Source organism: Dermochelys coriacea, chromosome 13 (genome assembly GCF_009764565.3).
Source record: "Dermochelys coriacea isolate rDerCor1 chromosome 13, rDerCor1.pri.v4, whole genome shotgun sequence".
Lineage (NCBI taxonomy): Eukaryota > Metazoa > Chordata > Testudines > Dermochelyidae > Dermochelys > Dermochelys coriacea.
This window is the reverse complement of record NC_050080.1, coordinates 5,028,134-5,055,755: the sequence shown is the minus strand read 5'-3', so window position 1 is coordinate 5,055,755 and position 27,622 is coordinate 5,028,134. Positions and strand designations below refer to the sequence as shown.

The following is a 27,622-nucleotide window of genomic DNA, read 5'->3' as shown; positions in this document are numbered from 1 at the left end:
AAAAAAAAAAAAGAAGAAGTTTAATACTGTTATGAAAAAATGACAATACTTATCTGGATGAGAAAATACAGCCAAAATGCATGGAGTGAACTCTCCTGCCAGTCTGTCTGCCCCCTGGATTCCAATCACAGCTGCTTCTCTCCACAGGTGCACAACCCGAGAGCCAGGTCTCCCCCCAAGACGATGCACTTAGTGTGTGACACAACGGAAACTCACTTGGGATACAGTACACAATGGCTGGAGAAGTCAGAGAACATAGGTTGTGGTCTGTCCAGGTTCGGCCGCTGCCATCGGGCTCACAGACATCTCAACAGAACTGCAAGAGATTGAAGTTTAAACCCAGATTAGAAAACCCCATTGTAAACAAAGGCGCGGGCACCACTTGTGGCCATGAAGGAGCCAGGGATCTGGCTGATAGTCTCCCTCTTCATGGGGCTGGGGAATCTTGCTCCTCCTGGAGTAGGGGGAACCTTCTCGTCTAAAGACGGGTGATTTTGCTAACCTCCAGCGCCACCATTCAGCTCCCATGGCAGGGGAAGCTACAGGCACCACCCTGTGTAAATGAGGGTGAATAATATAAAGGGGGGGTAGAGAGCTGGGCATAAGGAGGTGCCATGCTCATCAAGGGGCTGGCGCCAGTGCTGTTGCTGTTCACCATTCACTCTATAGCTAAGGTTTCTGCTCCAATCCAAGTCTGGGCACAGCACAAAGGGGCAAAAATGTGAGAGCTTTAAAAGCCTGAATAATTGTCACTGTTGCCTCCCTTTTATTGCGTGCGTGATAGCAGGGGAGCAGCCTACTGAACTCGCTCCAGAGAAGTGTTCCATGTCCACTGGCAGCATGGAAAGCCATGCTGATTCATTGTGGCTGTTGCGGGTGAGTGGGGCTATGGAGGCTGAGCTTGTTCTAAGAACTCCTGCACCACTGATCTCCCACCAATGCCAGCATATACGTCTGGCCAGGCCTGCAAAGTGATTGGCTGCAAAGGCATCATCCCGCTGTATCCCAGAAGATCACGTGCTCTATACAGCCAGCAGCCAAGTCCACCCTAACAGTGATCAGAGCAGAAGTTCTGAGTGCTGATCCCATCCCCACAGACTCGCTGGACATGTTATGATCTGTCTCTCCCTCTAGCCTTGGTGTGACAGCAGTTGCTAGAGTCAGTTGGGGCTTGGAAGGGGGCTAAGGATTTATTCCTAAAATGACAAACTATAGCTGTCAACACCACTTATCTCAATACATTTCCCACCCTCATTCAAACAAGTGTCATTCATGCTCTACCTTCCAGCGGTTCCCACACTCGTTGCACACGACGAAGGTGGTCATGGGCTCATCAGAGCTGCGGGTCTGCACCTGTGGGAAAGAGACAAGAAGGGAAATGGGAAGGAAGAGCCCCCACTTGAACCTTTCAAAGAGATTCACAATGGGCTTTCCATGGTAGTCCTCAAATATCCTCTGGGTTCATCAGTCAGAACCAGGGAGCAGACCCCTGAGAGACACTATGTTGCTGACATGGACAAGGAACACTCTGGCTGTGTCTCCACCCCAGATGCTTCTCAGCCATGTCCTCCCATTGCACTAGCCCCATCTGACAGCAGGGACAGTGGAAGCTGTCATGGAGGTAGGGCACTGGGATTGTCACCATTGTGTTGGATAACTGCCAACAGCAGGCATAGACAGGATGGTGGTGAAAATGCCATTTTACACTACATCGTTGTGCCCACCATTGCTACAGACAAGGCCTAAGGGCTTCCAAGTTTGAACTGTCAGTGCCCAGCACTAGCCTGGCTCGGTCACACCTGGAGCTGGGCTAGTCAAGGAGGGCATTTTCTTTCTGGTCATCACCAAGGCAGCACTCTGCAGATGAGTCCTCAATGGTCTTTATGTGGCTGATACCTACTGCCATGGGGGATGGTCCATCTATCTGCCACCATTTGCCAAGACACCCGCGGAAACTGATTAGTGTTGAAGCAGCAGGGCCTCAAAGCAGCAAGGGCTTCTGTTTTAGTGGTTAAAACACCAGCCTAATGCAGTCCGTTCCGAAAGCAGGTCGTACTCTGTATCCTCTAGCTACGGTGACCAAACAGCATGTGTGAAAAATTGGGAGGGGGATGGGGGGTAATAGGGACAAAATCCCAAATATCGGGACTATCCCTACAAAACTGGGACATCTGGTCACCCTAGTTCGAGCTCACAGCTGATCCATTTCCATTCTGAAATCTGGAAAGAATATAGCTCACAGGATCCATGATATTCATGCTTTCAGTGTAGGCAAGTGCCTAAGGAAATTGCCTCTGCATGTCCCAACCCTCCAGCCACAGGTTTAAGAGTAAAACATAAAAAAGCACTCAAACCATTCTCTTTTACAGCTAGTCCTAACTTCGGCTTTACAGTCCGCCAGGGCCATATGCCGTCACTGCTGCCTGCAAACTACCAATCTGGTTTCTATTTAAGCCTATAGGGTATCCTGGTATGTGACCGCTGCCTCTGAACAGGCTTGTCAGACACAGGAACTTTACTAAACTCTAGAAACCAGATTTTCAAAGCTTGCAGGTGATCCTGGGTGCCTCCTTGCATGTCAAATCACTGCAATTACCTGCACATCTCAGGTCACAGTACATGCTCAGGGATAATTAGGGTGCTCTGCATGAGCAGTGACCCAACTGGCAGTCATGGTAACTACACACACAAATTAAGTGACCACATTTTGCAAATTCATTGTGGACTTAAACAACCCTGAAAAATCTGGCCCTTGTGGTTCTCCTGGTGAGCTGCAGGATTCGTGCCACCTGACAGTGCCCAATCCCATGATGTGCCAAGGACAGCTGGGGAGATGCTGAACATCAACTTCCACTAGTCTGACCGGAGATTGCTCAGAACCTTGCAGGATGGTACCCTTTATAAGCAAAGGTGGTGGCTAACCTGAGTGTAAGTGCAGTTCTTCTTCTTGCACTTCCCACAGGTGAAGAGGTCGGTCTGGGTCCCTCCCGTCCTAGCTATCTGGTGCTCCCGGATCGCTTCCTTCGTCATGGCTTTCCTGATCTCCTTCAGCTCATTACTGGCCATTTCCTTTAGGAAACAAACAAAGGCCCATCAGCTCAACTTTCCCACCATACTGCTGCCAGTCCCACTGAAGCAGAGGGAGAACACAGCCAGCAGGGCCGGATGGCTGAAGGGACAGATAATGGGCTATAGAGCCTCTCAACTATAGATTACCAGTTCAAATCCAGCCCATGTCACCTGTGGCCAATGGGAAGTGTCTGGGATGCTCAGTCTAGCTTCCAGTAGACAAATGTCCCCACCGCTAACTGGACCCATTGTGTGGGATTCTCAGCTGAGAGGCCAAGTACAGAACTGCCCATTAAATTGTAGCAGTGCTTTCTCCAGCCAGCACTGAGACACAGTGCAGGGAAGGGTGTCCTGTAGTGCTCTATGGATACACAGAGGGCTTCAGTTTCCAGAGCTGTCCAGGACCAGTCTCTGGCTCCAAACTCCGCTGAGTAACTAAAAAGCCCCCTGACACATGGTTGATCCTGACAAGCACATCACTGGCTGCTGCTGATCTGAACCTTAACGGAGCTGCCATCTTGAGAGCAGACCAGCTACTACCTTGAAGTTAATCAACTGGACACGATCTCTTAAGATAACGCCTATGCAAGTTTCCTCTTCTCACCTCTGAGGTCATCACCGCGATCTGCTCCGGGGTGATTGCGCCACACAGCACATTCTTTCTCAGCTCAGGGTTTTTGGAGTCCTTCAGGTTGGAGATGCGGCTCCTCACGCGGTTTTTGTACTTCATGTCGGTGTTCTTGACATCTTGGTATATACGTATGAGGACAGTTAAGGAGCTACAAGGGGAATAACTAGCCCTGCCACCTCCGTTGCTCGGATCCAAGGATCGCAAAGCACTTTCCAAGCGTTAAGGAATTTCGCTTCAGTCTCCTGTGAGGTAGGGGTGTCACTGCAGCCAGTGGACAGGTGAGGGGACAGGCACTGAAGGGTTAACGTGACAGGCCCAGAGGCATACAGCAAGTCAGTTGCAGAGCTTTGAGTAGAAGCCGGAATCAGGCCTCCCAGGCCCACGCATTGACCAGCAGGCCACATATACTTGCCAGGCCATGGTTTTGTTGAATTTAACTGAACTCAAGCACTCATAAAGCCCGGGGATTAATACTGGGAGATGCTGGGCTCTTTCCCTTCCTGCACAGCAGGAGCTGTCATATGTGGGCCGGGACCAGTACTGAGCTGCCGCCCTCCCCAGAAATAAATTGCAAAGGGGTTCCCCCGAAGCCAGTTTAGGACAGAGAAGAGAGGAGAGGTCCCTGTGCTGCAGCTAATTCCCTTCTAATGAATGACTTCTCCCCAGCACTGGAATGGCAGCATGGTGGAATTAATCTCTGGTTTCCACTATCCTCAAGTACCTCCACATGCTGCTCTTACCTACTAGAGGGCTAGAAAGCTGTGCAACCCTACACTAACAGCGTGTAACTAACACTCCCCCCAACACACACACACACAATCTATCTCATCTGAAATTAGCAGGCTACCTGACACCAACTGCTATATCTTGCCTGGCCCCAGCCCCATGGCCTGGTGGCAATGAGTGCCATCAAGGAGGTAAGTGTAGGAAAGTTGCCAGGGAACATCTGTTGCACAGGAGGATGGGGCAATCAGCGTAATACAAACAGGCAGCCATGCACATCTCATCAGTGAGGGGGTCAGTTCTGAGTCGACAACAAATCCATCCAGGGGCTTCATCTTTAACCTGCAGCTCTGCTAATCCAGAACAACGCTGAGACCCAGGCCAGAGCCCGGGCTGAGCGAGACCTTTGCACAAACAACGTCATTCACCCCTATTTTCCTGCTGGCCTGTTAATGTCACTCCCCGGGGATGCTGCTCACGGAACCCTCAATAGCACAAGGATATATTCTTCAATCTGGCCAGAGAGGTGCTCACAGTCAGCACCAATGGCAATGTAGTCATCTGCAAAAGAACAACCAGCACAATTACTGATCATTTTCGAACACCAAGAGAGTCCTAAGGGAGACCCTGGGGACCAATATCAAGCTCTTTGCCTATCTCAACTCACACATTATCTCTATCACAGGCAGTGCCTAAGCACCCTTGACACATTTTAACATACATGACAAAATTTGACAACCCCAGCTGACTCCTGCCCTCCGCTGCTCCACTGACTCCAATAGGGGTGTCCAGAGCTAAGGCAATGATTGGCACCCAGGTGCAGTAATATACATTGTTTGCCAGTAACCTACATGATACCGGGAACTTATAGTTTAGCCAAACATGTATACATAGGGCCTGATTCTGATCTCACATTGGTGTAACCTGGAGATAACTCCACTCCAATCCATGGAGTTACACAGCAATAAAGCTGGTGTAATCAGAATCAGGCCTTCACTTTACTTATTCTTGGCCAAATGCCCAGCAACCTCCCTCCACCCACACCCTTATCTCCCCCCACTTCCTACTCACTCTTATTGGAGCAAAGAGCTGGTGAAATCCAGTAAACAACCTTTACTGTATAAGGAACAGCCTGAGTGATGTAATGATTGTGTGTTTGGAGCCTGGATATGGCAAATGACTGATGAGCAGGAAGGGGATGGACAGCCACAGGCTGGGATTCCTTAAAGCAGACAAGGGATGGGGTGAGGGGACGATACAATGAAATTCTTACCATTAACACTCTAGCTGACATGTCAGACATACAGGAGCAATTTGAACAAAGCTTTGTGACTTGTGTATTTCTCCATCTGTCATTTACGCTCCATCATTCCAAGTTCATGCAGAGCCTCGGACAGCAGCCAGGCCCGCATTTTCAAAGGTGACCTCCCATTTTGGACATCCCAAGTATTAGGGGCCCAACTTGGGACATTCAGGGACTGCTTTTCTGAGGGGTTGCGCACCCACAGCTCCCATTGACTTCAACCCGGGCTGCACATGTGTAACTGAGGGACAAACTTCACCCCAAGCCATTAGAGACATACGACCTTCAAGGGGATCCGTTCTAATAGCTGCGTTCCCTAAGAGTCCAGCCCTAGCTGCAGAATACTACAAGCAGCAGTATGGTTACTAACATACCCAGCCCACTGCATTCCAGCTCCACTTTTCCCAGCAGGGAAATGGGGATGTCAGCTGAGTTTTAAAGCTATCAGACAAGACCGGGCGATAGGGAGTGAACCCAATGTCTATGGGACTCCCCTGGCTTGAGGTCACCCCAACTAGATGCCCAGCTGGAGTGTCAGGTAGAAGTTGGCTACCCCCACTCTCATCCTTTTTATGGCATGGAGAGGTCGATCCTCAGATCTCCTGGGTGAAATAAGCTTTATCCAAGGGATTAAGGGCTACGGTCCTCTTGTTTGTGGGCCTGGAACTCCTCCCTACTGCAGCACTGACCTCTACTCACAGACAGTTCTGACGCTCACTAAGAATGCATGGCAAAGGGGCCCCTGCAGGAGTTTGTAGCCAGCCCAGTGGAGCCCATTGCCCTAGGCGAGGCTCCTGGTTACTTACTGTCGGTCTGCAGAGCAGAAGTCAGCATTTCTCTGCATTTGTTGCGGACAGCGTCACAGGTGACGGGCACCGGCGGAAAGGTGGTGATTTTGGGCGTGGTCGGGGTCTTCGGCGGGTCCTGCCTTTTGTTGGAGCTAAAAGAGAAACTTCACTTGTCAGAATGATTCAGTTCATGTCACTGAGAGCAGCGCAGGGCTCAGCGACAATGTGGTCAAGTATCCTGTTCATTACGACGATGTAAAACCAATCAGGAAAAAGCAGAGCAAAGACCTTGGCCAATAGCCACCCCCCAAATTCACACAGATGACAATATGCCAACCAATAGGGCTATCCCTGGATAGGAACACAGAGCTCCTAGGAGCTGGGATGGCTCTGCACACATGTGGATGCTGACAAGTCCTTATAACCTATCAATGAAGCCTAATACTATAGATGGAGAGATTCCAGAAGACTGAAAAAGGGCAAATCTAGTGCCCACCTATAAAAAGGGAAATAAGGACAACCCAGGGAATTACAGACCTGTCAGCTTAACTTCTGTACCCGGAAAAATAAGGGAGCAAGTAATTAAGCAATCAAGTTGCAAACATCTAGAAAATAATAAGGTGATAAACAGTCAGCATGGATTTCCAAAAACAAATTGTGTCAAACCAACCTGATAGCTTTCTTTGACAGGGTAACAAGCCTTGTGGATAGGGAGGAAGTGGTAGACGTGGTATATCTTGACTTTAGTAAGGCTTTTGATACTGTCTCGCATGACCTTCTCATAAACAAACTAGGGAAATTCAACCTAGATGGAGTGACTATAAGGTGGGTTCAAAACTGGTTGGAAAACTGTTCCCAGAGAGAAATTATCAGTGGTTCTCAGTCATGCTAGCAGGGCATAACGACTGGGGTCCCACAGGGATCGGTTGTGGGTCTGGTTCTGTTCAAAATCTTCATAAATGATTTAGATAATGGCATAGAGAGTACACTTGTAAAGTTTGCGGACGATACCAAGCTGGGAGGAGTTGCAAGTGCTTTGGAGGATAGGATTAAAATTCAAAATGATCTGGACAAACTGGAAAAATGATCTGAAGCAAATAGGATGAAATTCAATAAGGATATATGCAAAGGACTTCACTTAGGAAGGAATAATCAGTTGCACACATACAAAATGGGAAACAACTGCCTAGGAAGGAATACTGCAGAAAGGGATCTCGGGGTCATAGTGGACCACAAGCTAAATATGAGTCAACAGTGTAACACTGTTGCAAAAAAAAGTCTACATCATTCTGGGATGTATTAGCAGGAGTGTTGTAAGCAAGACACGAGAAGTAATTCTTCCGCTCTACTCTGTGCTGATTAGGCCTCAACTGGAGTATTGTGTCCAGTTCTGGGTGCCACATTTCAGGAAAGATGTGGACAAATTGGAGACAGTTCAGAGAAGAGCAACAAAAATGATTCAAGGTCTAGAAAACATGACCTAAGAGGGAAGATTGAAAAAATTGGATTTGTTTAGTCTAGAGAAGAGAAGACTGAGAGGAGACATGATAGCAGTTTTCAAGTACATAAAAGGTTGTTACAAGGAAGAGGGAGAAAAATTGTTTTTCTTAAGCTCTGAGGATAAGATAAGAAGCAATAGGCTTAAATTGCAGCAAGGGAAGTTTAGATTGGACATCAAGAGAAACTTCCTAACTGTTAGGGTGGTTAAGCACTGGAATAAAGTGCCTAGGGTGGCTGTGGAATCTCCATCATTGGCGATTTTTAAGAGCAGGTTGGACAAACACCTATCAGGGATGGTTTAGATAATACTTAGTCCTGTCATGAGTGCAGGGGACTGGACTAGATGACCTCTCGAGGTCCCTTCCAGTTCTGTGATTCTATGATATTGTCTATGCAAACTGATTTACTCCACTGAACAAAAAGAAAATGGTCATACCCTTGCAGGTCAACAAGAAGGGCTATTACACAGGTATTGGACACTGCCAATATCCCATGCTTGGTTTTTACTTTCTGTTACCTGCCAACATGAAGCCTGGGGTGTTTGGCGCTGGTATTTTGGCACACAGCCATACGAGAATTCACAACTCCAAGTAAGAGCTCCCTGGAACATGGAACCTCCTGGAATGACATGCCAAGACCCGTAGAAGAGCTCCGTGGAACTCAAAATCTTGTCTCTCTCACCAACAGAAGTTGATCCAATAAAAGAGATTACCATGCCTGCCTTGTCCCTACATTGAACAATCAGCACTGGAGCATTCAGTGAATCCACTTTGCAAAAAGACTGCCTTACAGAGATGGTGCTCTGTACGGGGCATTTCCAGGCTGGTGCAGAACTATCCCAGGTTACCCCTCCATCAGCAGAACAAGGAGGTGGCTTAAAGCTTCCCCTAACACAGCTTGACCCAAGAATCCTGCCACAGAACCTAGAGTTTCCCATTTAAAATCTCCTAACAGGCCCAATGAGAAGGGCTATTACACAACTATTGGACACTGCCAATACTCCATGCTTGGGTTTCAACTTTCTGTTACCTGCCAACATGGGGCCTGGGGAGTTTGGCACTGGTATTTTGGCACACAGCCATATGGGAATTCTCAACTCCAAGTAAGAGCTCCCTGGACCGTGGAACCTCCTAAAATGACATGCCGAGACCCGAGGAAGAGCCTTATTCAGGCAAAACTCCCAGTCACGTCAATGCCAGTTAGCGACGATGGGATCCTCAGTGATTGCCCGACTTATTTCAGAGATGCCCGCTTTGTGGGGAGTTTAAAATTAATTGTGCTCAGGAGTGAATTCTGTTAGAACTGAGGTGGAGCGAGGGGGCCTGGGCTAGGATTGTGGGAGTAGGGTCGATTTTATTCCTGGAATGTTTGTGTATTTCATTTCCTTGGTGTAACAAAGAAAAGAAAAAAAGAGACTTTTTTTATCTGAAGCACTACACGCATGACACAATGCATTGCAAGGCACTTTAGCGAGCAATTAGAATATCCAGTCAAATAAAGGAGTTTGTTCAAATAAACACTGTGTGCTCCTCTGCACATTCTTAAAATGCAACAAGATCAAGGATGGTCCATTCCACACCATGAACTCCCACCGTATGTGAAATGCTAGGGTCAGGAATGTCTAGCCATTCTAGTGAGCTGGTCCATCATGCCCCAGTACTTTATCGTTCTATGCATCACTTCCCCCAAATTATGCCCTTATTCACCCATTCAAAATGCAATAAATGTAAACATCACCCCTTCTGCTCCCCCTGTGAATCTGGTATTTGTTGAATGAGTCGGGTGATCGCAGTCCAGTTCCTAAGTGACCACATCAGAAACAGCTCCTCTAACTAGCACCCTGGGAGGTAGGTTCATCAGAGAGCCCCAGAAGCAAATGGGCCATGGAGACTCATGTCCCCAGAGGCAGTTCCTCTAGCTCAAGATTGAGGCACATGGGCAGGGTAACAAGGAGAAGTTTGCTCAGCTACTGACTGCACTTCAGATTCTCCAGAGATGGAGATCTCTAGTCTCCAGGGCTGGCAGGCCCACACCTTTCACCGGGTCTACGGTCTCATGACCAAAAACACTATAGAAAACAAGGCTCTTGGCTGAGCCAAGTGGCTGAAATTTAATCTTCTAGAGCGAAATGCAGGCCAGAGGGAAGATCAGATCAAGGCCCTTCACTCCATGTCTGCACTGTGGTGGGGCTGTCTATGGGGCCTCTTGGTGGAAGGGGTGCAGCAGGGCCTCTATGCCCCCTGGACATGGCAAAGGGAGGACAGCATGAAGGACTACTAGGAAGTAGACCAGGAAAGAAGTAACGGGATCCATAACTATGCGGACCCAGTCACCAAAAAACCCCATATGGGGGAGCAGTCTTTCCACGTTGCAGTCTTACTTCCTGCTTAGAGGTAGAGGGGTCTGAGTTCCATGTCTCCATCCCCCGCCCCCTCAGTTCCCTGCTACCTCGGCTTTAAATGGGAAGAGGTGAATTCCACCCACAATTAGCGTGACTTGATTTCTGAGCATTGGTAATGGCGCGCTGCTTAGCAAATTCCCGACTGGTGAGGGGGTTTTCAGTGAAGATTATTAGAATCCAGCTGAAGATGTTCCCTGTTTATGACACCCCAGAAAGCCTGGCCCTGACCGAGAGTACTATATAAAGGTAGGATAAAGGCAGAGAACCCCTCTCTGTTCCATGGCACAGTTTCTCTCAGCACAGATTGTAACCTCTTTGGTTTCTATGTAAAGCCTCATCTCTTCAACGCAGCAACTCCTGCCACCAAAACAGTTCAAACGAGTCCCATGGATTTGAATTGAAATATAGCTGTAAAACCTGTAGAAAAGGTCAGCAGTTAATGAGAAGTAGGGGGTGAGAGACGTGGGCTTTGTCTGTACTGTAGTATTAAATGACAATCACAATGGGTCTTGCAACCAGACCACCCCCCACTCTGACCCTTTCCTTAGAGCACACTGGTTAGGAGAGACACATCGAGGCTTCTAACTTGGAGTCATTCAAGGCCCAAATTTCCAGAAGTGTTGGGAGCATGGACAACAGCTATGAATTAACATGCTAATTGAGTAACTGCACCTGTAATGGTGAATCAGGGTCATTCTCATGGGCAGGCAGAGCCAGTCATTTGCATGCACAATCACACACAGGTTTTCTAAAGTCAGGCCCCGTAGTGTTCACAGGTTTTATTTACAGATGCACTTACGGCTGGTTGCACAGCCCTGGAGACTGGAGTCCTCTGTGTATTCACAGAACAGGTACAGCCCAGACAGTGACAGTGCAAGCTTCTCTAGCCACGTAGCTTAACCCTGCGGTGGGAAGGCCCACTACTAGGGCTGAAAGGGCAGGTGAGCGTCCGTGCCCTCTCAGGCTTAGCCCTCACCAACTGAGCTGCTAACAAGAGCGAGTGTAATGTGGACAAACCACCACTAGGAAACAGCCTGAAAACACCTACTCACTCCCTCTAGGCCACTGAACAAGAAGGGAATATTTTCAGCTCCTCTTGACCTAGGCTGAACTTCAGCTAGTGACCTGGAGGAGAAAGCCTCTGTATCGCATGCTCAGCCTCGCAGGGTATTTGGTCCCCCGCGTATACAAACAGGTTCTCTGTCCTGTTCACTTCTCCTTGCACATTCAGGCAACACAAAGGTAGCAGAAACCATAGGCCTGCTGCTGAGGTTTCCCCCAGCACTGGGGAGCCCCAGCAGACCTCCCTTTCCACAGTCCCCATGGCAGAGGACATGTCAGCAGCAGAGCAGGGGAGTGGCCAAAACCCATGCACTCCAGCTAGCCTCCGCTGATATCTGATCTCTAGGGACCACATCCAGCTGTTTAACCTACTGGGGGGCAGGGGCACAGAATCAGGGGTCTATAACCAGATCCCCACCAGTGGGGGGCCGCAGAGAACCCGACCCGTTTTCTGTCCATTCTATGGAAGAGGAAGAGAATGACTCCTTCAGAGTGGACATTTATAGCCATGGAAACAGACACCACTCTACTGTCCTCAGTCTGTTGGTTTACTTGCAAGGCGATGAAGCTGTCCTAGAACCTTGTGCATTTATCTTCTAATCGTGAAGCTGCTGCTGTAGGACAATGAGACTTGGACAGCCCAAGGCATTGACCCTGGAATAGTTCCGTAGGGCTAGTTCCAACCCAGTCTAGCATATCAGTGCCCAAAAATCTTAATCTGTCATGAAAGGAGGAAGTGGTTTGACTCTAGTTCTGGATGTACCCTACCCCAAATGGCACCCTGCAGGCACAGACAGTAACGTAGCCAAGGATGAAATGGGAAGGGAAGCTGAACTACCTGCTCAGGCCTACCGGTGTTCCCTGCAGGGCAATGTTATAAGGGTTAGGGCACAGTGATGCAGAGGAAGCTTGAACCTTGGCGGCTGTGGAGTGGTTGAACAAAAGCCTTTAGGTCCAGGTCCTCAAAGGCTTTTAGGCACCTAACTCTCATTAAGCTCTTTCAATGGGATCTGGGCAAGTAACTGGTTTAGGCATATTTGCAAAATCCACTAGGGGCTCATCTACATCTTCAGGTGTCTAAACATCTTTGTAGTAATTGAATGTGCAAAGGGGGCCTGCAGGGCCTATTTTTGCAAAAATATAAGTCTTGGGGCCAGATTTACAATGGCCCAAATATTCGCTGAGATGTCAAATAGTTTATCAGCACAAGTGAATTTGTGTGTGCATTTTTCTGAAAACGTAGACTAAAAAAAACTAGTGGCACTAAGCAGAGTATATACAGTGTCACTTGCAAGAGATGCTGCAAATGGTGATTTGCCAGGAAACAGCTGCTGTTTTGAAGGGAGCAAGTTCCATCGTTTACTGCAGTATATATGAATCTATGCCTCTCTGTAGACTGCCCATACATGGCTGAATGTATATTTCCGTGGATCACATGGGGGTCTAAGACTCTTCTAAAACTGTCGCCATGAGACTGGTGCTTTTTTTTGGGTGAAATTTACAAGTCCTTGGTCTCAGCCTAACAAAAACATTGAGCCACAAAAGTATCCCAAAGCAAAATCTCCATTCGAGGACCCCGCTTCCATTAACTGTCACATCTATGCTAATTAAACATCTTTAAAAAGGAGTAAAATAAGCTCTATATGCTTTAAGAGCTAAAATATCAAGTGTGGATGCCGAAAATTAGATTCTTAAATCAATATTTAGGGACCTAAGGAAAAGTGGCCTGGTATTTGAAAGGTGTGGAGTACCTGTTGATTTTCAGTGCGATTTGCATATACCATTCCTGCCAATTGTTGAGTGCACAAGTGATTGCACACATGCAAATAGGGTCTATAACAATTGATGCTTTAAATAGACCACAAAAAACTCATCCAGGGAAATGTGCAAAGCCTGCCGTACCTAGCAGCTGTTACATGAGCTTGTGGCTTTAGTAGAATTCAACAGCCCAAGAAGCAACCATCCACCAAAGCTTTGGAAGACTCACTTGTGGACATGTGTATAAAAAGATGTTGCCAACCTCAGAGAGAATTTGATATTCTGCCCCACAAACCTCACTAGGTGTTGTGTGTCTAAGTGCAGTTCTACCTCAGGAACAGAAGTCACCTAGGCCTGCCCCAGGAAGGTTATGGCTCAAAAGTAACCCCAAAACCCTGTAGAGCAGCTGCCTGCTTGTGCAATAGAATTAGAGGTAACTGAAGCACTGAGAGTAGACTGTAGTCCAGTGCACCAGCAGGAAAGCAGAACAAGCTTCTCCTCACTCCTGCAGTTTAAAACCATAGCAAGCCTGAGAACAACCTCAGCTGATTGCTCCTGTGGATCAAACAGAACAGATTTCACAGCAGTACAGGCCACACTCACAAAGTCTGTATAAGAGGGGGTTTGTCTGTCCTTACAATAGTTGGCAAATAAGAACCCTCACACACCACACAGAGCGGCTTTGCTTCAGGAAATCCTGGGGGTTCATACTGCGCCTGTCAAACATAGGAATAAGGCTGTACACTTTACCCAAGAGGAGAATAAAAAGTCTTCTGTATTACAAAAGAAGTGACACAAGAACAAAATGACAGGTTTCAGAGTAGCAGCCGTGTTGGTCTGTATTCGCAAAAAGAAGAGGACTTGTGGCACCTTAGAGACTAACAAATTTATTTGAGCATAAGCTTTTGTGAGCTACAGCTCACTTCATCGGATGCATTCAGTGGAAAGATTTATATACACACACACAGAGAACATGAAACAATGGGTATTACCATACACACTGTAAGGAGAGTGATCACTTAAGATGAGCTATTACCAGCAGGAAGGGGGTGGGGGGGGGAAGAAAACCTTTTGTGGTGATAAGGTTTTCTCTCCTCCCCCCCCCCACTGGTAATAGCTCATCTTAAGTGATCACTCTCCTTACAGTGTGTATGATAAAACCCCTTGTTTCATGTTCTCTGTGTGTGTATATAAATCTCCCCACTGTATTTTCCACTGAATACATCCGATGAAGTGAGCTGTAGCTCACAAAAGCTTATGCTCAAATAAATTTGTTAGTCTCTAAGGTGCCACAAGTACTCCTTTTCTTTTTAAGAACAAAATGGTGACAAGTGTGATGGCCAGACAGGTAACAGGATTTGGACTGCAGTGGAAAGAAATTGCCATAAAAGTAGTATACTGACAGGCAACAAATCTAGATGCTCCCAATAAGTGGCCTGATGAGAGTCCTGGCAAAAAAGAAACCACAGTGCTGCCAGAGATGAAGACATTCTATATGCAACCTATTAAAAAATACTGTAGTAACAGTCCACAATACTACACCATCCAGAATGCTTTGAATCATAACAATACAGAACTGCAGGATATAAATTTTATAAGGATACCATATACTAGTGTATCACCTAAATATCTCGCCTACCAGAACAAGCTCCACCTCCACATTGGATACAGCTCTACTGATGTTAGTTCCCTGGTCATTGCCAAAGAAATTTCCCATCTGCACCGCAGAAATCGAGAAAAGTTATGGGCCAAGAGGTATCCCAAATTTCTTCACTGACACAAGGGTAAAGGCTCAGCCAAAATCTGTCACACTATATGGCTGAAGTACGTACATTTCAACATTGGCTGGCTTCTCTACTGCTTTGATAGCAGCCTCATCAACCCAGCATAGTAGTGCACTCATCGCCCATAGATCAGCCATACTGTCTGACTAATTTAGTCTCAGTCTGCCCTTCACACAGACGCCAGGGGCAATTCTTAGCCAATAAGCTCTCAGAGTTTGTCAGGGCACATTGGGAGTCTCTTTCATTACCTTCAGAGGAACATATGCTCTTCTCTCTGTAATGAGACAGCATGTTGTACAGGACTGGCTACGGGCTGGGAGATAGGAGCTAAATATCTCTAACCCCTTAAACTTCTGCCTCAGTTTCCCCCTCTGTAAAAGGAATAGGGTACTTCTAGCTGACAGGGGTGTTGGAGGTTTAATGTTTGCACCACACTTTTAAATGAAAAAAAAAAGTAGTAGCTGCACAGTGCCTCCTAAAACCTTACTGGTGGAGGACAAAGAGTTCAGTAGGACTGACGGGAAATCCATTGGTCCTTAGTTGCTGAAAAAGCGGGTAGCACCATATTTCTGCCTCCATGACCACAATTGGTGTGTTATTTGGGCTGCAACAACTCCAGGCCACTTCCTCCAAACTATGAGTGTCCTAACAGACTGGGTTTGTTTTACTCACACAATTCTCACCCTACTCACTCTCTCAGATGCTTTGGGGACAGTTGAGGAACTCTGGGCAATGTACCAGGAAAAGCTGCTTTCTTTAGGCTCACAAGCATTTCCTGAGGAAAGTCTATCAGAGGCTAAGCCAGAGGTTTCTCTGAGGTGTTATTTCCTGACTCTAGTATACCATCAGCCTAACACAAACACACTTTCCCCTTTGCCAACACAAACAAACTAAGATTCAGCAGATTCCTATATGGCTGGCAAGTATCATTCTCCATTTACAGATTGAGAAATGGGGGTAAGAATTGAAAACGCTTGCCCAAGGGCAGAGAAGAATCCAGTGTCAGAAGCAGGATTTAGATGGCGGGCGGTCCTGGGTCCCAATCCTGTGCTCACACTACTTCTCTCCCAGCTTACAAAAGCACTCCTTTCACTAAAAATACGTGAACCTCTGCCACCTCTGTCCCAGAGAAATCCTTGCCTTTGCACAATGCAAAGGGAAAATTTCAGCTGGGAGACTCCAGATTAATGTTATTTGTAGAATTAGTACCTAGGAACGCCAGTCATGAACCAGAACCTCATTGTGCTAGGCAATGGACAAACCCAGAACCAGAAACGGTCCCTGCTCCAATTTTACACTGCTTTGCAGCTGGGTTTATGGCCTCAAAATCAGAGGGATCCATTGTTATTAAAAACATTGCAATGCACATGCCAGATCATGATCTTTTGGAACATTTAATTCAAGTTTATACACAGGTGGAGGATGATATATATGTAGCAAGTTAAACTGCTGTAGCTCAGCCATCATGTCAGTAACTTTCACTGTACCAGCCTTGCACAAAGTTGCACGGGTTTGAAAATAACTAAGCTGCAACAGCAGTCACGTGACAGTTCTGAAACCAAAAGGAGACACGGTAAAGAGGCTAGGGACTGACTGGCTGGTACGCACTTTAATAAGCATGGGAAAACTTGCAAACCAGAGAGACAAATACAGACCCAAGAGAGTTACCAATAAACAGAAACCAGAATATGGCTATGAGCCAAGATGGTCAGGGATGGAACCCCATGCTCCGGGTGTCCCTAAACGTCTTACTGCCAGAAGTTAGGACTGGATGACAGGGGGTGGATTACTCGAAATTGCCCTGTTCTATTCATTCCTTCTGAAGAATCTGGCACAAGCCACTGTCAGAAGACAGGATCCTGGGCTAGACGGACCCTTGGTCTGACCCAATGTGGCCATTCTTACATTCTTAATATTAATCCTTAAGAAACTGACTAATCCACAGGTGTTTTATACCTTATGAAATGGCCAGGTTCCTGAAGCCTGTGCGGGATTTTTGGAAGTGCTCTGGCTAAAAGGAAAGATCAGTCTCTTGCTTCTGGGAGGCACAGCTGGGACTTTGGTGAAGCTGGTCCCACCGCACAACCTTCCTGTCCTCCATCTGGGTCCCACTTCCCCTTGCTGACTGTTCTAACTATACTTGCCAGATGGGGAACAGGCTGGGGAACACCCACGCCATGAAGAGGGGTGAGCCAGCAGCAGACCAGCTAGATGCATGGGCATGGCGGCGGGGCGGGTGGACTTCTTGCACTGCTTGTGGAGGGGAGATCATTGTGCGGGGGGGGGAGGAGGGGGGTGAAGCTCCTGCTAGGAGCATCTGTGAATACTTGGCTCCCATGCATCAGCTTAGACTGCTAAGGCTGAGCATAGTCACAGCCCTTCTAAAGGACTCCAAGGGTTTACAACAAGCAAGGGGAAAAAAATATAAAAATGCAACACAAACAAAATCAAACCCAAAGGAATGTTTTATTAACAGAGAAAGAAACCAGCATGAAACAGAAGGAAATGGAAACATGAAGGTAAAACAAATCATGTATAACAGAAAGCAAAAAAAACTCACTAAAGCCACTGTCTTTTGTAGATGTTTATTCTTCCATTACAGTTGTAGTTTCTCTTTATTATAGAACACCACACGGATCTACAGGCAGCCTGTCACCTTCGCTGGATAGGCTGAACTCCTGGCAGGTCTGACCAGAATGAGGCATTTGAGCAGACCAATTGCACAGCCCAACAGACACGTTAAAGATCAAATGTTAACACAGAAAACCCCAAGTGATGGAACAACATGTACAACAGCATCATCTTGGGCTAAAGGGAAGCGTTACCTTTGGTCTCTCGAGTCACCGCTCTCCTTTGAGGAGGATGCCGACAAGGAAGAATTCCTCCTTTTCTCCTCACTTTTGTCCTCTGAAGCATCTGCACCCAGTGAGAAGAGGGAAAAAACAAACACTTTAGACACTACAGAGGGTTCAGAGTTGATCTTCACACCACAGTCCTGACTACACCAAGCAGAGCACAAAGGACGGTTAAGAGCCTGGATATTTGGTCGGAGGCAAGTTACTAGCTCCAGAAGAGCAGCATGGAGGAATAGGTCTATACAGCCTAAACTACTCTGCAATGCACCTGTAGTAATCCTTCTACTTGCCTTTGAGCGGCAAGGAGTCAGGCAACTGGCAAATGTACCACAAACCTTTCCCTAGATAGCCAGGGTGAAAGAACTCATCCTTCGTTCCCTGAGGAGATTAGCTTCTTCATGAGGGAAGACCTATCCCAGCCAAAGTTTCTTTTCTAGTGAGGCCCCTTCTGCTGAATATAGACTGAATAAAATTTTCAAAAATCACTTTTGAAAATGGGATTTAAAACCAATCCAATTTTCAAAAGTGACTGAGGGCCAGCCCCCTCTCAAGGTAGGTGTTTGGAAGGCCAGGGATACACTTCTTAAAAGAATAAATTGTATTTCTTTTCCAGGTAGTTCAGTGCTGTTGGAAGGTGTTGGCTTCACAGTCCTGGAGACAGAAGTTCTGGTTAAATGCAGAACAGATACAGGCAATGAAGGCTTCCCTTTATGGTCCCACCATTACGTATCCACCCTGATGTAGAAGGACCAGCTCCGGCAGCAAGTGGGAGGAAAAGATAGTCCAGTCTCCAACACCCATTTTGTCTTTGGCTTCTTTGCCAAGTTATTTGTAGGAGGTTTCTTTGAGATACAGACTGGAAGTAACAGTTCATTTCACATACACTTTGAACAGTCCCTGATGGTTTTAAATATAGAAGATATTTGTTTCTACTGACTCAAACAGACTTGTTAGTTTTGATGAAAGGACATTCTACCCTGAGCTTCACCACACACAGGTACTGCCATATGGCTCAGAAGCATGCTTTATGCTAAAGACAATTACATTAGTTACCAATGACACAAATAACCCACTCAAGACATATCCTCTCTTCTGATTTGAAATTAAAAGGGCTTAGGATTTCATGTTCTGTAGTCAGAAAAAAAAAAAAAATTCAGTAGCTCCAGAAGCCTGATAAAGCGTCTTTATTAGTACTCAGGTGGAGTATTTCCATTTATTCTTGGAAATTCCACAGGAAAGGTTGTTTATAAAGCACTTTTATTTCCAGGGTGGTCTAGAGGAATGAACAAAGAAGTGTGAGACAAATTCCTGAGCTCTAACCCCTGCGTGCTAACGACTCACTAAGTACTCTTAGACAAGTTGACCTGACTTTTAGAAAAAATGAGGACCATGCTAATTAGTTATTCTGAAAGGGGGTTGAATGGGTTAATGCTTTTGAACAAGCAAAAGGCAAAATACCATCTTCAAAGAGCTTTATGAACATTTGCTCATTAAGCATTACAATATCCCATTCCAGGAACTACAGTCAAGCAATAAGATTTTAAATAAGACCTCTTGCTCCAACCCATCACAACCGGAAATGTTTTCTAGCAGGTTTCTTACGATGTTATACTAGTTGGCTTTTTATCAGTTGTGCTAGTTTATTGATATTTTATTATTACATTTACTTTAAATTGCAGCACCTAAGTCAGCAAATGGAGAACTTTATTAATAAGGTTTCAGAGTAGCAGCCGTGTTAGTCTGTATTCGCAAAAAGAAAAGGAGTACTTGTGGCACCTTAGAGACTAACAAATTTATTAGAGCATAAGCTTTCGTGAGCTACAGCTCACTTCATCGGATGCATTTCCATGCATCCGATGAAGTGAGCTGTAGCTCACGAAAGCTTATGCTCTAATAAATTTGTTAGTCTCTAAGGTGCCACAAGTACTCCTTTTCTTTTTATAAATAAGATCAGAGTATTACTATCATTGTCACGCTAACTATTGTTATTTCAAACCTCGCAAGCCTGGGCAAGTACCCATTAACTACATGCAGTCCTGGCCCTTAATTCCACTTCTTCTGCAGGGACCATTTTCTTTTAAAATAGGAACTCAATGTTATTAAATGGAATTCACTGAAACCCTCCAGATGAGGAGTCTAATTTTAAGGTTCTAAGTTCTGTAGCCTGCTAGAATTTCCTATTTCTATTGATGCAAACAGAAGCTTGAAGGAGTAACGCAAACTACAGGATAACAAAGCAGCTAGACTTGGCTATTTGGTAAACTGAATTCAACAAACCCTGCTTATTTTCTTACCGAGAAGCTTTTTCCAGGACTTGATAAGTGATTTGGAAAGCGATATCACTTCATCATCAGTGCTCTGCTTCCTCAGCGCATTCACCGACATCCCAATCCGGGTGGACTGCAAACCAACATTCAAGAAGTGAATCACTCAAAAACTGACTACTTAGCCATTGGCACTAAAATTAGAGAAAAACAGGTCTCCACCACAAGACACAGCAACATTGACCAAGGTGTACAAATCCCTGGATACAGGGACAGCTGCTTGATGCTTCTACAGAAGAGCAGCTACCAACAAGTTGGCTTCTTCGGTGAGTCCTGAATATCTGGCTTACATAGCATATGGCTCTCTCTTGGTGGAATCCATCTCCCATGACACCTTTTCCCCTTCCTAACCACCTAGAAGCAATATATATATTACTCAAAACTGAACAGGATTTGAAAGAAAATCCCTCAGAGTCTTAGAAATCTAAAAACAGGGCCAAAATTATAAACAGATGCACAGCTGTAACGCACAATGCTTCAAGCCTTTAAACCACAACCACTATTTGAAAAGGATTTTCTTTTAAAAGGACGTTCAGCACCTTAATTGTAACCGAAGCCCGTAAGGAATGTTTTTAAGTTTCAGCATATTATTAAAGCCCTTAACTTTTATTAACTATTTAACCTAGTTCTAAAAACCAGACTGGAGTTGCCCCCCACCCAGAGAGTTTTCCCTAGAATCTCATCCCGATGGAACATGCCCCCCAACTTTTATGGACTCCATCAACTTCATCAGTTTGGTGGGCCCTAGGTTGTGCTTCCACTCAAGCTCTGCTTCAGTCCCCGTCTCCCCACTTAAAACATACCTTGATGCTCTCGTTTGTTAGTAGCTTTACAAAAGCTTTTCAAAAAATATGGTTGCTGCTGGCCTCACATTTGCTCCTTCCCTAATCTATTTTCCTCTTCTTTAATCTGATCCCTCCATTGGTTTTGTAAAGCGTGGGCTTTTCACTTCATGTTTACAAATGGAATTTTGAATTTCTTCTGATTATAGTAATGAATAGTACCCCAGGCACCTCTGTTGGTGAGGCTTTATAAAAATAACATTGCATAGCATTCTTTGATGTTTTTGGGAAGAGGGGACAAATGGCAGGGGAGACTGGCTTAATCTCATTCCAGAAAAATCAGCATTTATTCCACCTACATCTAGATTTTAGTTTTCCTTGCCTTAGTTGCATGATTTACCTGCAACAGGTCCAGAGTTATAGGCATACTTTTCAGTTCCTTCAGCAAATCCATCGCACCATCCTGTGAAAGAAGTGGGGAGGGGAGGAAATCTAATAGTTACTTAAAAAAAAAAAAAAGTTATTATGGGCCACTTCTACCATATCATCTAAGGAAGAACAGCTACTTAAAGTCAGCCTACAAAAGCCAATAAAGCAATAAATTGTTCCTAGAACATGAGGGAGCCAACCAACCAATCTTGGGACTGATATTTTAGATGACACTAGAAACAATCCCTATTATACTCCTGAAATAACAGTATATAATGAGGCCTTAGCTAAGGTATGGGAACCAAGCAAGACAGAGAAGCATCGTTATGTACTGGGCTGGCTCTAGGATTTTTACCGCCCCAAGCAAAAAAATTTTTGGCCGCCCCCACATTTTTTCCATTCCCCCCTCCTCCGGCTCCAGACCAACTCCGCCCCTTCCCAATCCCTTTCCCCCCTATTGCTTTCTGCGGCTCCCCCCCACCCCCGCAACCCCATGCCCTAGCTCACCTCCGCTCCGCCTGCTCCCCTGAATAGGCCGCCGCTCCACTTCTCCCCCCTCCCTCTCAGGCGAGGGAGAGGCAGCGCGTTCAGGGGAGCTGGCAGAGCAGAGGTAAGCGAGGGTTGGGAGGAGCACAGGAAGTAACCGGGGGGAGTTAAGAGGAACCGCTCCCTGCCCCAGCTCACCTCCGCCTCCCCCGAGTGCACCGCCGCTCGGCTTCTTCTCCCCCCCCAGGCTTGCCGCTCGAAACAGCTGTTTCGCATGCGACAAGCCTGGGAGGGAGGGTGGAGAAGCGGAGCGGCGGTGACACGCTCAGGGGAGCAGGCGGAGGTGAGCTATGGCGGCAGGGGCACATTTCTAGGGGGGGCATGGCCGGCGCCGGAATGCCTCCCCTAGAAATGTGCCACCCCAAGCACTTGCTTGTTTTGCTGGTGCCTAGAACTGGCCCTGGTCATGTAACAGGTCTGTCCTGGCACACAGCACAATTCTATTATGCCTACTACTTACACAGTTTACTATTATCCTTATCCAGATCGTTTAATTAGAACTCCTAAGCAATGAACCTCAGACAAAAACTGCCACCTAAAAAACTACCCTCCCACGACATTTTTCCTTTAGGAATAATTCTGTTAGCAAATCACCATTTTAGGTGACCTGCTTGATGATGTGGACACCTTTGCCTAGGTATTGCATCAGAGGCTCTTAGAGCACTTCACAGTCAGCCCTGGGGGTAGTGGTTATTTTGCCTATGGTAGGTAGAGAGCTGCTGGCAATGTGTCCCTGGTAGGATTTGTGGCTAGAAGGAAAACTTGCTTTGCAAAAGTACTCAGGATATCCACCCACTGCCGTTTAGGAAAGCTTTGACCACTGAATCAAAATTGGTAAGAAGCAAGGAAGTTAGGAAGCAGGTCACCTGGAATATGGTATGTAAAATGTTCATTCATCAGCTTCATTGTAACCAGAAAACTCAGCTGCTGCATGGCTCTAACTACACCATGTGTACATTTTAAAATATGAGGTACAATTGCAAACTCTACGGACAGATGTTAGCAAAGCCTCACTTCCGCAGTCCTCTCCGTGAAAACTACAGCCTGGAAACTGTCAGCCTCCATTCAGACTGCAGTTTTTTCCCCTCCTCTCCTAACCAACAAGGCCTTCTAGTGTTCACATTTAACAGCTCATTTAAAATACTAACCACTCCAGGCCCATTTGGAACACAAAACCTACAGAGACTATAATTGCAATGGTGTGAAGCAGCCTGAACTGACAAGCCATTTCAGCTTCAGATCCCTCCCCCTCCATGCAGAAAGGCTGTTTCCGATTCAGCTCAGAAATAGATCAAGCTGCCAGCATCATCCTGCAGGACAGAGGCTGAGAGAGCTAAATCAAAGTGAAGTTGAAGGTTTCAATATGCACACACACAGGCAATTCACTCCCTCAGGAGCCTTACAGCAACTTACCCAGAATGAATGACTTGCCAAATTTCTTTCTGACATTACGAGATCAAGAGTCAAATAAATCCAGCCTTTACGGTGCACATAATGGCCCAATTTCTGTTCCCCTCAAAGGAAGTTTTGCCACTTACTTCAGTGAAAGCAGGATTGGGACCAATGTGTGTTAAAGTTAACTTCCTCAATGACAAGGTGGGACCAGAGTGGGGCACAAGTACTCAAAATGAGGCTCCAGTGGCGAAGGACTATGACTGCAGTAACCAAAGGTTTGGATGCTGGTTCATGTGTTGTAAATTGCACATGGTTTAGTAGCCAAAAATCACAGGATATAGTGACCCACCTGTTAGACTACCAACTGGACAGTCCATTACCTTACACTCCAATGCCAACTAGGTCAAATCACTGCTTCTGCTTGCTCATCACTGACACTTGGAAGCCAATTCAACAATAATGATTCTTTCATGCTTCCTGTTCTGAAGAACACCCCACCACTTTGAGGCTGAGGACCTCTTCAGTGATGTGATTTTAGGGGAAAGCAGAGATTGTCATTTTATCTTCACAGTGAAGGGACAGAAGAGTATTAGGGAGGAAGAGTACTGGGGAGCAGGCCTGCATGGCAGAAAAAGTGTATTGGGGGGCAGTCCAGGGGAAGAAGATGGGAGAAATAGCTATTGTATAAAGGGAAGGTTAAGAGGAGACATGGATCCACCTCTGAGGAAGGAAGTTGGGGACTGAAGTGGGAGAACTAGGGCAATCACAGAAGTTGGGGAGAACTGCTAGGTGAGAAGGAAGCAAGAAAGGATCAGTCCCCAGGAAGGAGATGCAGGAGGAGCTGGGGGGAGAAAGGAAATGAAGGAATCCCTCACTTCAGCTGTGAAGACTGATTATGAGTTCTCCCACCAAAGCTTTCTAGGTTGGGAGGCAAATGGAATCCACAAGTAGGTTGGAGACAGCAGAAAGCTTCCTGTAATACTAGGAGACGAAGGGAGTGCTTCCCCTCTTCTCCGGCCATTTGAGATGAAGAAGGTAGCTCTTCACACCTCTGGCTACAGAGAGATGATGGGAGCTTCCTCCTTATCTCACTACTGCATGGGAATAGGATGGGGAAGCAAGGGAAGGTGATGGTGCTCCCCTTCTGAGGCAAGGCAGTGATGACCAAGTGACAGGAAATAATGGAGACCTCAGAGGGCTGAGGGAGCTGCAAGGTCTACCCTTCCCTGTACTGCATGGGGCTGAGAGGAAGTGATGGTGCCTGCAGGAATACTGATGGGAGGGGGCTGCAGGAGTCAGCGAAGTTGCAATGGGAAGGAGCTGAGGGGAGGATTTGGGGACAGCAAGAGAGGCTCCCCCAGACTCATCATGCTTTTCTGCAGAGGTCTGATGGTAAATGATAAGGCCACCAAAAGGCGAAGGAGGGTTCCCTGTACGCATGTGCTTTTCAGCAGGGCACTGGTGAGGGGACTATAGGAGCAGAAAGGCATAGATGAAGGCCCACCATGCATTTCCGAAAGGAAAGCACCAATGAGGGGGGCTAACAGGGCTGGAGCAGAAAGCAACAGGTGGCTCGCCTACCACAACGTTGTAGATGGCTAACCCAGAATTACAAAGCTTTGCTGCAAAATGGTTGATAGGTAGGGCCCTACCAAATTCATAGTCCATTTTAGTCAATGTCACAGTCATAAAAACCGTAAATTTCATGATTTCAGCTATTTAAATCTGCAATTTCAAGGTGTAATTGTAGGGGTCCTGACCCAAAAAGGAGTTGTGGGGGGGGGGGGGTTGCAAGGTTACTGTAGGGGGTACTGTAATGCATAGTAATGCATTAATACTGTAATGCAGCACTTTTGCACTGCTGCAGGAGGCAGGCTGTCTTCAGAGTTGGGCAGCTGGAGAGTGGCGGCTGCTGGCTAGGGGCCCAGATTTGAAGGTAAGGGTGGCATGGTATGGTATTGCCACCCTTACTTCTGCGCTTCTGTCTGCAGAGCTGGGCCTCAGTCAGCATCGCCACTCTCCGGCCACCCAGCTCCGAAGGCAGTGCAGAAGTAAAGGTGGCAATACCGCGATCCCCTCCTAAAATAACCTTGCAACCCCCCTGCAACTCCCTTTTGGGTCACGACTCCCAATTTGAGAAACCCTGATCTCTCCCTTGAAACCTGTATAGTATAGGGTAAAAGCGCACAAAAGACCAGATTTGGGGGGGGAGGGGAGACTAGATTTCATGGTCCAGGATGCGTTTTTCATGACCATGAATTTGGTAAGGCCCTACTGACAGGGAACATGAGGACATTAGAGCTAGATCTACTTGACAGTAGATGAAGGGGTGCTATGGGCACACACATAGTGAGGGACAGCAGAAGATAGGGGGCTGTATGGGATAATGCACTGGGGGCAGCAGCAGGCTATGGGGGGCTGTGTTGGGGAATACTAGGTGTTCTGGGGAGATACTGGGGGACGCAGTGGTGGGGACATAACTGAGAACAAAGGAGGGGGTGTGGCAAACGCTCCATGAAGGCAGCAGGAAGAGAGGACCCCAGGGCTCAGAAAGGGACAGAGGGACACCCCAGGGTAGGGCTGTAGGGAGAGGGGCATGGGGGAAAGAAAGGGGGTCGCACTCACCAGGTCATAAAAGGGATGGAGGCACACTCAGGAGAGAAGGGGATAACCAGGGACATTGGGGGGGCACCCCTGAGTACACATACTGAGGGGAGACACACAATTGGAGATGGTGGAGGGCACAGACTGGGAGGGGGCACCCCAGGGGGGACGACTGGAGTGCTAGTGGGGCTCTCTTCAGGGAGGGGGCAAACCGGTGGCAGGGAGCTGAGGAGGGAAGAGGGGCACTCGGGGGGGGACACCCCGGGAGCTGAGGAGGGCGCACAGATGGCGCTGGGGGGCGGGGCACTCCGGGGGGACCCGGGGGGCGGGCGCTCGGGGGGACACACCCCAGGAGCTGAGGAGGGAAAAGGGGCGCTCGGGGGGACACACCCCGGGAGCTGAGGAGGGAAAAGGGGCGCTCGGGGGGACACACCCCGGGAGCTGAGGAGGGAAAAGGGGCGCTCGGGGGGACACACCCCGGGAGCTGAGGAGGGGGCACAGATGGCGCTGGGGGGTGGGGCGCTCCGGGGGGGCGGGGCGCAGGGAGCTGAGGAGGGAAGAGGGGCGCTCGGGGGGAGACACCCCGGGAGCTGAGGAGGGGGCACAGATGGCGCTGGGGGCGGGGCGCTCCGGGGGGACCCGGGGGGCGGGCGCAGGGAGCTGAGGAGGGAAAAGGGGCGCTCGGGGGGACACACCCCGGGAGCTGAGGAGGGAAAAGGGGCGCTCGGGGGGAGACACCCCGGGAGCTGAGGAGGGAAAAGGGGCGCTCGGGGGGAGACACCCCGGGAGCTGAGGAGGGGGCACAGATGGCGCTGGGGGGTGGGGCGCTCCGGGGGGGCGGGGCGCAGGGAGCTGAGGAGGGAAGAGGGGCGCTCGGGGGGAGACACCCCGGGAGCTGAGGAGGGGGCACAGATGGCGCTGGGGGCGGGGCGCTCCGGGGGGACCCCGGGCCCGGGGGCGGGAGCGGGAGCGGAGGGGGCACCCCTGGGTCTCCCCGCCCACCGGACTCACCGCGCTTTTCTTGGACACCATCTTGTCCAGCCGCTTGGCGATGCGCACGATCTCGTCCTCCCCGCCCATGGCTCCGCTCCCCGCAGCCGGGGGACGCGGCGGGGCCGAAGCGGGGGGGGGGGGGGGGGGCTGCCGATGCACTCAGCCACCCCAGAGTCCGCAGTCCGCCCAACCCCCCGCAGCCCTGCGGAGCGCGGGGCACGCTGGGACTCGTAGTTCTTTCGCGCAGCCTCCCGCGGCAGGGCGACGCGCTGGGACTACCGCCCACCCGAGGGCAGCGCGCCGGCAAGCTCCCCCGCCCCCTCCGCGGGGCATTGTGGGACGTGTAGTCCACGTTGGCCCTTGTCCCCGTGCTCTTCTGGCGAGGCGAGGACTACAAGCCCCAGCAGTCACCGGAGAGCCAGGCTGAGAACGGACCGACATGGGTGGCTGGGGCTACAGCTGTTTTCGGGGTGGGGGGGGGGCAGTTTGGAGGTGGGAGGCAGTACAGGGGAGGGGAGGGGGCATGAGTGATGGGGGAGGGGAGAAAAGAGGGCGAGATGGAGGGAGGGAACAAACGAGAGAATGGGGGAGAAGGAAGAAGGATCAAGAGAGAAGATCAAATGGGAGTGGAAAAGGAAGGAAAAGACAAGCGGGGGGGGGGGGGGAATAAAGGGA

General features: G+C 48.2%; 1 protein-coding gene and 1 long non-coding RNA gene across 2 annotated transcripts; one reads left to right on the top strand and one right to left on the bottom strand.

The window, feature by feature from the left end:
• TCEA2 (transcription elongation factor A2) lies at window positions 1–27,209 on the bottom strand. Its single transcript, XM_038370117.2, has 10 exons — window positions 26,966–27,209; window positions 21,381–21,443; window positions 20,169–20,274; window positions 17,845–17,935; window positions 6,533–6,666; window positions 4,928–4,984; window positions 3,674–3,828; window positions 2,923–3,069; window positions 1,282–1,353; window positions 1–316 (listed from the first exon to the last, which is right to left on the bottom strand). The coding sequence occupies exons 1-10, from the start codon at window positions 27,032–27,034 to the stop codon at window positions 308–310; spliced, it is 903 nt and encodes a 300-aa protein (XP_038226045.1). The 5' UTR covers window positions 27,035–27,209; the 3' UTR covers window positions 1–307.
• LOC122456415 lies at window positions 17,934–21,475 on the top strand. Its single transcript, XR_006275333.1, has 2 exons — window positions 17,934–19,589; window positions 19,824–21,475. It is a non-coding gene; the product is annotated as an uncharacterized LOC122456415 (long non-coding RNA).
• Window positions 27,210–27,622: the final 413 nt, after the last annotated feature.